This window comes from Salvelinus fontinalis, chromosome 20 (assembly GCF_029448725.1).
Source record: "Salvelinus fontinalis isolate EN_2023a chromosome 20, ASM2944872v1, whole genome shotgun sequence".
Classification (NCBI taxonomy): domain Eukaryota; kingdom Metazoa; phylum Chordata; class Actinopteri; order Salmoniformes; family Salmonidae; genus Salvelinus; species Salvelinus fontinalis.
Window position 1 is genome coordinate 40,389,238 of NC_074684.1, and position 11,134 is coordinate 40,400,371.

Here is an 11,134-nt window from a genome sequence, read left to right on the forward strand (position 1 = left end):
TGTTTCTTTAGACCTAAAAATAAAGAATGGCTTTATTGTGATGGTGTATATTACATTTATTTATGAGACGTTTAAAAGTAGATGTCCCGAAGGCGCGCATCGAGGCTTGTTTGGAGGCCTGGAGACGCTAAAAGTATTTATGTTAATTAACGGTTAATTATCATGAGACCCGGCAGTGTTATGCATGACAATAACCGCTGGACAAAACGTCATGACCGCCACAGACCTTAGGTAGGACTGCACGTGACCTTACAAACAGACATTTGAAATAATCAACATTTAATTAGATTTCATTCAAACGATACAAGCTGTCTGATCCCTCTGCGAACTGGACAACAGGGTCAAAGACACCGACGTAGCCTGGGTACCCGTCGGGTTGTGCCATCATGCCACTCCTCGCCTCTCAGTCATACCAAGGAGATGACGGGATAGCCCCAAACCAATCCGAGACCAGGCTAACAGCAAACCTCTGTACCTTGAACTGAACAACAATATCTGGCCCCTATAATACAGACAGATGACTCTTATCAAGAATACACTCTGATATTAACGTCCATCAAACTGTATGACGCCACTGGTTGTACACTAAACTACACAGATCTCTCTCACCCACACCCACACCCACCCACCCACACCAACCCACACCCACACACAGGTAAACCCCACAGAAAGGCACCAGGTATTGCTAATGATGAGGACGGTCTTTCATACAGACACAACCTTTAATCAGCTCTCTCTTTCTCTCTCTCTGGATAGAAACCAACACACAACTCGCGATGATGCACACTCGCTACCCATTTGGTGATGTGCACACTCGCTACCCATTTGGTGATGTGCACACTCGCTACCCATTTGGTGATGTGCACACTCGCTACCCATTTGGTGATGTGCACACTCGCTACCCATTTGGTGATGTGCACACTCGCTACCCATTTGGTGATGTGCACACTCGCTACCCATTTGGTGATGTGCACACTCGCTACCCATTTGGTGATGTGCACACTCGCTACCCATTTGGTGATGTGCACACTCGCTACCCATTTGGTGACGTGCACACTCGCTACCCATTTGGTGACGTGCACACTCGCTACCCATTTGGTGATGTGCACACTCGCTACCCATTTGGTGATGTGCACACTCGCTACCCATTTGGTGATGTGCACACACACATGCAAACATGAACACACATTGAGAAGGTCAGAGAGAACAGTCAGAGAGAACAGACAGAGAGAACAGTCAGAGAGAACAGACAGAGAGAACAGACAGAGAGAACAGACAGAGAGAACAGACAGAGAACAGACAGAGAGAACAGTCAGAAGGAACAGACAGAGAGACAGGCAGAGAGACGGTCAGAGAGAACAGTCAGAGAGAACAGACAGAGAGAACAGTCAGAGAGAACAGACAGAGAGAACAGACAGAGAGAACAGACAGAGAGAACAGACAGAGAGACGGTCAGAGAGAACAGTCAGAGAGAACGGTCAGAGAACAGTCAGAGAGAACAGACAGAGAGAACAGGCAGAGAGAACAGGCAGAGAGAACAGGCAGAGAGAACAGACAGAGAGAACAGACAGAGAGAACAGACAGAGAGACGGTCAGAGAGAACAGACAGAGAGAACAGACAGAGAGAACAGTCAGAGAGAACAGTCAGAGAGACCAGACAGAGAGACGGTCAGAGAACAGTCAGAGAGAACAGACAGAGAGAACAGACAGAGAGAACGGACAGAGAGAACGGTCAGAGAGAACAGACAGAGAGAACAGACAGAGAGAACAGACAGAGAGAACAGACAGAGAGACGGTCAGAGAGAACAGACAGAGAGAACAGACAGAGAGAACAGTCAGAGAGAACAGTCAGAGAGACCAGACAGAGAGACGGTCAGAGAACAGTCAGAGAGAACAGACAGAGAGAACAGACAGAGAGAACGGACAGAGAGAACGGTCAGAGAGAACAGACAGAGAGAACAGACAGAGAGAACAGACAGAGAGAACAGACAGAGAGAACAGACAGAGAGAACAGACAGAGAGAACAGACAGAGAGAACAGACAGAGAGAACAGTCAGAGAGAACAGTCAGAGAGACCAGACAGAGAACAGTCAGAGAGAACAGACAGAGAGAACAGACAGAGAGAACGGTCAGAGAGAACAGACAGAGAGACGGTCAGAGAGAACAGTCAGAGAGAACAGACAGAGAGAACAGACAGAGAGAACAGGCAGAGAGACGGTCAGAGAGAACAGTCAGAGAGAACAGACAGAGAGAACAGACAGAGAGACGGTCAGAGAGAACAGTCAGAGAGAACAGTCAGAGAGAACAGTCAGAGAGAACAGTAAGAGAGAACAGTAAGAGAGACAGTCAGAGAGAACAGACAGAGAGAACAGTCAGAGAGAACAGACAGAGAGAACAGACAGAGAGAACAGTCAGAGAGAACAGTCAGAGAGACAGGCAGAGAGACAGGCAGAGAGAACAGACAGAGAGACGGTCAGAGAGACAGGCAGAGAGACAGGCAAGGAGACAGGCAAGGAGACAGGCAGAGAGACGGTCAGAGAGAACAGTCAGAGAGAACAGTCAGAGAGAACAGTCAGAGAGAACAGACAGAGAGACAGGCAGAGAGAACAGACAGAGAGAACAGGCAGAGAGAACAGACAGAGAGAACAGTCAGAGAGAACAGACAGAGAGAACAGTCAGAGAGAACAGACAGAGAGAACAGACAGAGAGAACAGACAGAAAGAACAGACAGAAAGAACAGACAGAGAGAACAGTCAGAGAGAACAGACAGAAAGAACAGTCAGAGAGAACAGTCAGAGAGAACAGACAGAGAGACGGTCAGAGAGAACAGTCAGAGAGAACGGACAGAGAGACGGTCAGAGAGAACAGACAGAGAGAACAGACAGAGAGAACAGACAGAGAGAACAGACAGAGAGAACAGACAGAGAGACAGGCAGAAAGACAGGCAGAGAGAACAGACAGAGAGAACAGACAGAGAGAACAGACAGAAAGAACAGACAGAAAGAACAGACAGAGAGAACAGACAGAGAGAACAGACAGAGAGAACAGACAGAGAACAGACAGAGAGAACAGACAGAGAGAACAGACAGAGAGAACAGACAGAGAGACAGGCAGAGAGAACAGACAGAGAGACGGTCAGAGAGACAGGCAGAGAGACGGTCAGAGAGAACAGTCAGAGAGAACAGACAGAGAGAACAGACAGAGAGAACATACAGAGAGAACAGACAGAGAGACGGTCAGAGAGAACAGTCAGAGAGAACAGTCAGAGAGAACAGTCAGAGAGACAGTCAGAGAGAACAGACAGAGAGAACAGTCAGAGAGAACAGACAGAGAGAACAGACAGAGAGAACAGTCAGAGAGAACAGTCAGAGAGACAGGCAGAGAGATAGGCAGAGAGACGGTCAGAGAGACAGGCAGAGAGACAGGCAGAGAGACAGGCAGAGAGACGGTCAGAGAGACGGTCAGAGAGACGGTCAGAGAGACGGTCAGAGAGAACAGTCAGAGAGAACAGTCAGAGAGAACAGACAGAGAGACAGGCAGAGAGAACAGACAGAGAGAACAGACAGAGAGAACAGACAGAGAGAACAGACAGAGAGAACAGTCAGAGAGAACAGACAGAGAGAACAGACAGAAAGAACAGACAGAGAGAACAGTCAGAGAGACAGGCAGAGAGACAGGCAGAGAGACAGGCAGAGAGAACAGACAGAGAGAACAGACAGAGAGACGGTCAGAGAGAACAGTCAGAGAGACGGTCAGAGAGACAGGCAGAGAGACAGGCAGAGAGACAGGCAGAGAGACAGGCAGAGAGAACAGACAGAGAGAACAGACAGAGAGAACAGACAGACAGAACAGACAGAGAGAACAGACAGAGAGAACAGACAGACAGAACAGACAGAGAGAACAGACAGAGAGAACAGTCAGAGAGAAAAGACAGAGAAAACAGACAGAGAGAACAGTCAGAGAGAACAGACAGAGAGAACAGACAGAGAGAACAGACAGAGAGAACAGACAGACAGAACAGACAGAGAGAACAGACAGAGAGAACAGTCAGAGAGAACAGACAGAGAGAACAGTCAGAGAGAACAGACAGAGAAAACAGACAGAGAGAACAGACAGAGACAACAGACAGAGAGAACAGACAGAGAGAACAGACAGAGAGAACAGACAGAGAGAACAGACAGAGAGAACAGACAGAGAGACAGGCAGAGAGCAGAGTCAGTCTACGGTTCTGTTGACCACATAAGGAGACACAGGAAGCTTTTACAGTGTGTGTGTGTGTGTGTGTGTGTGTGTGTGTGTGTTCAGGAGACGGTCCAAAGTCAAACCCCACAGGAGACGAGGTGTTTGTGGGATAGTCGTCCAAGGACCAATGAGAGAGGAGCTTCAGGCTGGTCTATGGAAACAGGGACGGGAACAGGAGCAGCCATCACCCTGCTCTACAACACGGCGTAGTCAGGCGAACCAATCCTCTCCTCTGGTCTGGAAGTGGGGTGGGGGGGGGGGGGGGGGGTTGTCTTTGTTACCAGCCCAAAGTAAATGCATGGTTGTCGTGGTTACCAGGGTGCGGTCGTCGTGGAAACCATCCCATAATAATGGCGGTGCGGTTGGTTGGTTACCAGCCGATGAGGTTGGCCTTGGCCTTGTCTGTGAGCTTGCGGACACGCCCCTTGGAGGAAGTGCCAAAGGTGAGGGAGGAGTCTTCAACCAGGAGTTGTCTCTGCTCCTCCTCCTCTGAGTCCTCCTCCGTGTAGTACGCCGTTCGTCGCCCCCGGTTACGCGTACGCATCGATCCCGCTGACCCCTCCCCTTCCTGTTCCGCCTCCTCCTCTTCATCGTTGTTCTCGTCCTGTGGCGACGCCCTCACGCGCTGTGATTGTTGCAGAGACTGGGCAGGGGGAGTGATCTCGTCGTTGATTCGCCGGCTGCTCCTCCTCAAAGGGGAAGGGGAGGGGTCGGGGCTGGAAGGGGGAGGGGCTATCTCTGTCCTGACCAGTCTTGGCCTACCGCGGCGCCGTGGCGTTCCTGGAAGTCCGGCCCCCGACAGCACGGATGCTTCCTGGGCAGAGGAAGTCCCGCCCTCGTCGCCTGTGGATTGGTTGAGCTTGTCCTCGGGGGTGGAGCTTCGCCGGAGGCCCCTCCTCATGGCCTCTAGTTCCTGTCTGGACTTCCTGCCTCTCTTCCTGCCGGGAGGGCGACCCTTGGGGGCGGGGCTAGGACTGGGTTCAGGGGTCACTACTCTGGGTCTCCGTCCCCTCCGACCTGCAGACACGCCCACAGTCTCCTGACTACTGTGGCCATTCAGGTGGACAGTAGCCTGGGGGGAGGGGCTACGAGGGGAGGCTGGGGGGAGGGACAGAGAGAATGGGAGATCAATCAACCAGTCAGTCGTATGTGTCTTTACCTGCAGTGTATGTCATGTATGTTGTAGAGGGTGAGGGGGGTCTGTCATGTATGTTGTAGAGGGTGAGGGGGGGGTCTGTCATGTATGTTGTAGAGGGTGAGGGGGGTATGTCATGTATGTTGTAGAGGGTGAGGGGGGTCTGTCATGCATGTTGTAGAGGGTGAGGGGGGGGTCTGTCATGTATGTTGTAGAGGGTGAGGGGGGGGTATGTCATGTATGTTGTAGAGGGTGAGGGGGGGTATGTCATGTATGTTGTAGAGGGTGAGGTCTGTCATGTATGTTGTAGAGGGTGAGGGGGGTCTGTCATGTATGTTGTAGAGGGTGAGGGGGGGGTCTGTCATGTATGTTGTAGAGGGTGAGGGGGGGGTATGTCATGTATGTTGTAGAGGGTGAGGGGGGTATGTCATGTATGTTGTAGAGGGTGAGGGGGGTATGTCATGTATGTTGTAGAGGGTGAGGGGGGTATGTCATGTATGTTGTAGAGGGTGAGGGGGTCTGTCATGTATGTTGTAGAGGGTGAGGGGGTCTGTCATGTATGTTGTAGAGGGTGAGGGGGGTTTGTCATGTATGTTGTAGAGGGTGAGGGGGGTATGTCATGTAAGTTGTAGAGGGTGAGGTGGGTTATGTCATGTATGTTGTAGAGGGTGAGGGGGGGGTATGTCATGTATGTTGTAGAGGGTGAGGGGGTATGTCATGTATGTTGTAGAGGGTGAGGGGGTATGTCATGTATGTTGTAGAGGGTGAGGGGGGTCTGTCATGTATGTTGTAGAGGGTGAGGGGGGTCTGTCATGTATGTTGTAGAGGGTGAGGGGGGGGTCTGTCATGTATGTTGTAGAGGGTGAGGGGGTATGTCATGTATGTTGTAGAGGGTGAGGGGGGTCTGTCATGTATGTTGTAGAGGGTGAGGGGGGGGTCTGTCATGTATGTTGTAGAGGGTGAGGGGGGTCTGTCATGTATGTTGTAGAGGGTGAGGGGGGTCTGTCATGTATGTTGTAGAGGGTGAGGGGGGTATGTCATGTATGTGGTAGAGGGTGAGGGGGTATGTCATGTATGTTGTAGAGGGTGAGGGGGGTTTGTCATGTATGTTGTAGAGGGTGAGGGGGTATGTCATGTATGTTGTAGAGGGTGAGGGGGGTTTGTCATGTATGTTGTAGAGGGTGAGGGGGTCTGTCATGTATGTTGTAGAGGGTGAGGGGGGTTTGTCATGTATGTTGTAGAGGGTGAGGGGGGTCTGTCATGTATGTTGTAGAGGGTGAGGGGGTCTGTCATGTATGTTGTAGAGGGTGAGGGGGGTTTGTCATGTATGTTGTAGAGGGTGAGGGGGTCTGTCATGTATGTTGTAGAGGGTGAGGGGGGTTTGTCATGTATGTTGTAGAGGGTGAGGGGGTCTGTCATGTATGTTGTAGAGGGTGAGGGGGGTTTGTCATGTATGTTGTAGAGGGTGAGGGGGGTCTGTCATGTATGTTGTAGAGGGTGAGGGGGTATGTCATGTATGTTGTAGAGGGTGAGGGGGGTTTGTCATGTATGTTGTAGAGGGTGAGGGGGGTCTGTCATGTATGTTGTAGAGGGTGAGGGGGTCTGTCATGTATGTTTTAGAGGGTGAGGGGGGTTTGTCATGTATGTTGTAGAGGGTGAGGGGGGTCTGTCATGTATGTTGTAGAGGGTGAGGGGGGGGTCTGTCATGTATGTTGTAGAGGGTGAGGGGGGTCTGTCATATATGTTGTAGAGGGTGAGGGGGGGGTCTGTCATGTATGTTGTAGAGGGTGAGGGGGGTATGTCATGTAAGCTGTAGAGGGTGAGGTGGGTTATGTCATGTATGTTGTAGAGGGTGAGGGGGGGGTTCCATGTATGTTGTAGAGGGTGAGGGGGGGTCTGTCATGTAAGTTGTAGAGGGTGAGGTGGGTTATGTCATGTATGTTGTAGAGGGTGAGGGGGTCTGTCATGTATGTTGTAGAGGGTGAGGGGGGTCTGTCATGTATGTTGTAGAGGGTGAGGGGGTCTGTCATGTATGTTGTAGAGGGTGAGGGGGGTTTGTCATGTATGTTGTAGAGGGTGAGGGGGGTCTGTCATGTATGTTGTAGAGGGTGAGGGGGGTCTGTCATGTATGTTGTAGAGGGTGAGGGGGGGGGTCTGTCATGCATGTTGTAGAGGGTGAGGGGGGTATGTCATGTATGTTGTAGAGGGTGAGGGGGGTCTGTCATGTATGTTGTAGAGGGTGAGGGGGGTCTGTCATGTATGTTGTAGAGGCTGAGGGGGTCTGTCATGTATGTTGTAGAGGGTGAGGGTGGTCTGTCATGTATGTTGTAGAGGGTGAGGGGGGTATGTCATGTATGTTGTAGAGGGTGAGGGGGGTCTGTCATGTATGTTGTAGAGGGTGAGGGGGGGGTCTGTCATGTATGTTGTAGAGAGTGAGGGGGGTCTGTCATGTATGTTGTAGAGGGTGAGGGGGGTATGTCATGTATGTTGTAGAGGGTGAGGGGGGTTTGTCATGTATGTTGTAGAGGGTGAGGGGGGGTCTGTCATGTATGTTGTAGAGGGTGAGGGGGGTCTGTCATGTATGTTGTAGAGAGTGAGGGGGGTATGTCATGTATGTTGTAGAGGGTGAGGGGGGTCTGTCATGTATGTTGTAGAGGGTGAGGGGGGTCTGTCATGTATGTTGTAGAGAGTGAGGGGGGTATGTCATGTATGTTGTAGAGGGTGAGGGGGGTCTGTCATGTATGTTGTAGAGGGTGAGGGGGGGTCTGTCATGTATGTTGTAGAGGGTGAGGGGGGTATGTCATGTATGTTGTAGAGGGTGAGGGGGGTCTGTCATGTATGTTGTAGAGGGTGAGGGGGGGTCTGTCATGTATGTTGTAGAGGGTGAAGGGGGTCTGTCATGTATGTTGTAGAGGGTGAGGGGGGGTCTGTCATGTATGTTGTAGAGGGTGAGGGGGGTATGTCATGTATGTTGTAGAGGGTGAGGGGGGTCTGTCATGTATGTTGTAGAGGGTGAGGGGGGTATGTCATGTATGTTGTAGAGGGTGAGGGGGGGTCTGTCATGTATGTTGTAGAGGGTGAGGGGTCTGTCATGTATGTTGTAGAGGGTGAGGGGTCTGTCATGTATGTTGTAGAGGGTGAGGGGGGTTTGTCATGTATGTTGTAGAGGGTGAGGGGGGTCTGTCATGTATGTTGTAGAGGGTGAGGGGGGTCTGTCATGTATGTTGTAGAGGGTGAGGGGGGTCTGTCATGTATGTTGTAGAGGGTGAGGGGTCTGTCATGTATGTTGTAGAGGGTGAGGGGGGTTTGTCATGTATGTTGTAGAGGGTGAGGGGGGTTTGTCATGTATGTTGTAGAGGGTGAGGGGGGTCTGTCATGTATGTTGTAGAGGGTGAGGGGGGTCTGTCATGTATGTTGTAGAGGGTGAGGGGGTCTGTCATGTATGTTGTAGAGGGTGAGGGGGGTATGTCATGTATGTTGTAGAGGGTGAGGGGGTCTGTCATGTATGTTGTAGAGGGTGAGGGGGGTCTGTCATGTATGTTGTAGAGGGTGAGGGGGGGGTCTGTCATGTATGTTATAGAGGGTGAGGGGGGTCTGTCATGTATGTTGTAGAGGGTGAGGGGGGTCTGTCATGTATGTTATAGAGGGTGAGGGGGGGGTCTGTCATGTATGTTATAGAGGGTGAGGGGGGTCTGTCATGTATGTTGTAGAGGGTGAGGGGGGTATGTCATGTATGTTGTAGAGGGTGAGGGGGGTATGTCATGTATGTTGTCGAGGGTGAGGGGGGTCTGTCATGTATGTTATAGAGGGTGAGGGGGGTCTGTCATGTATGTTGTAGAGGGTGAGGGGGGTATGTCATGTATGTTGTAGAGGGTGAGGGGGGGTCTGTCATGTATGTTGTAGAGGGTGAGGGGGTATGTCATGTATGTTGTAGAGGGTGAGGGGGGGGGGTCTGTCATGTATGTTGTAGAGGGTGAGGGGGGTATGTCATGTATGTTGTAGAGGGTGAGGGGGGTATGTCATGTATGTTGTAGAGGGTGAGGGGGGTCTGTCATGTATGTTGTAGAGGGTGAGGGGGTCTGTCATGTATGTTGTAGAGGGTGAGGGGGTATGTCATGTATGTTGTAGAGGGTGAGGGGGGTCTGTCATGTATGTTGTAGAGGGTGAGGGGGGTCTGTCATGTATGTTGTAGAGGGTGAGGGGGGTCTGTCATGTATGTTGTAGAGGGTGAGGGGGGTATGTCATGTATGTTGTAGAGGGTGAGGGGGGTCTGTCATGTATGTTGTAGAGGGTGAGGGGGTCTGTCATGTATGTTGTAGAGGGTGAGGGGTCTCTCATGTCTGTTGTAGAGGGTGAGGGGGGGTATGCCATGTATGTTGTAGAGGATGAGGGGGGTCTGTCATGTATGTTGTAGAGGGTGAGGGGGGTATGTCATGTATGTTGTAGAGGGTGAGGGGGTATGTCATGTATGTTGTAGAGGATGAGGGGGGGTCTGTCATGTATGTTGTAGAGGGTGAGGGGGGGTCTGTCATGTATGTTGTAGAGGGTGAGGGGGTATGTCATGTATGTTGTAGAGGGTGAGGGGGGGGTCTGTCATGTATGTTGTAGAGGGTGAGGGGGGGTCTGTCATGTATGTTGTAGAGGGTGAGGGGGTATGTCATGTATGTTGTAGAGGGTGAGGGGGGGTCTGTCATGTATGTTGTAGAGGGTGAGGGGGTATGTCATGTATGTTGTAGAGGGTGAGGGGGGGTCTGTCATGTATGTTGTAGAGGGTGAGGGGGTATGTCATGTATGTTGTAGAGGGTGAGGGGGTATGTCATGTATGTTGTAGAGGGTGAGGTGGGTCTGTCATGTATGTTGTAGAGGGTGAGGGGGTATGTCATGTATGTTGTAGAGGGTGAGGGGGGTCTGTCATGTATGTTGTAGAGGGTGAGGGGGGGTCTGTCATGTATGTTGTAGAGGGTGAGGGGGTATGTCATGTATGTTGTAGAGGGTGAGGTGGGTCTGTCATGTATGTTGTAGAGGGTGAGGGGGTCTGTCATGTATGTTGTAGAGGGTGAGGGGGTATGTCATGTATGTTGTAGAGGGTGAGGTGGGTCTGTCATGTATGTTGTAGAGGGTGAGGGGGTCTGTCATGTATGTTGTAGAGGGTGAGGGGGGTCTGTCATGTATGTTGTAGAAGGTGAGGGGGGTATGTCATGTATGTGTGTGTGTGTGTGTGTCTGTAGGTGTAGGTGTGTGTAGGTGTAGGTGTGTGCGTGCGTGCGTGCGTGCGTGTCTGTAGGTGTGTGTGTGTGTGTGTGTGTACTCCTCACCTGCAGTGCTGTGCATCTCTGCTGTGGAGGGTGTGTGTGTCCTGGCGCTGCGTGTTCGTCCGGGGGTCTGCTGTTCTCCCTTCCCATTGAGGAGGGGGAGCGGCTGTCGAAGGGGGAGGGGCTGTCTCAAGGAGGGGGGGCGCTGTGGAGCCGTGGGTGGGGCCAAGGAATCTAGTCTGGATACACCCCTCGATGACACACGCTTCTTCCTCTCTGGGCTAAAGGGGGGGGGGGGGGGGGATAGAATAGAACGTTAAGATCACAAAGACCAATCACAAGGCTGTAACACTCTGATGCTAGGTCAGATTAACCTCTCTTGGGTAAGGGGCAGTATTTTCATGTCCGGATGAAACGCGTCCCCAAAGTAAACTGCCTGTTACTCAGGCCCGGAAGATAGGATATGCATATAATTGGTAGATTTGGATAGAAAACACACTAAAGT

The 11,134-nt window shown here is 51.4% G+C and overlaps 1 protein-coding gene across 2 annotated transcripts in view; it reads right to left on the reverse strand.

Moving 5' to 3' along the window:
• Positions 1-262: 262 nt before the first annotated feature.
• phip (pleckstrin homology domain interacting protein) overlaps positions 263-11,134 on the reverse strand; it is a 116,918-nt gene continuing 106,046 nt past the window's right edge. For both annotated transcript variants that reach the window (XM_055873401.1, XM_055873402.1), the window contains 2 exons: positions 10,693-10,910; positions 263-5,340 (listed from right to left, as the gene is read on the reverse strand). In XM_055873401.1, coding sequence (XP_055729376.1) covers positions 4,613-5,340; positions 10,693-10,910 — 946 coding nt within the window. In that variant the 3' untranslated portion in view covers positions 263-4,612. The remainder of the gene's footprint in view (positions 5,341-10,692; positions 10,911-11,134) is intronic.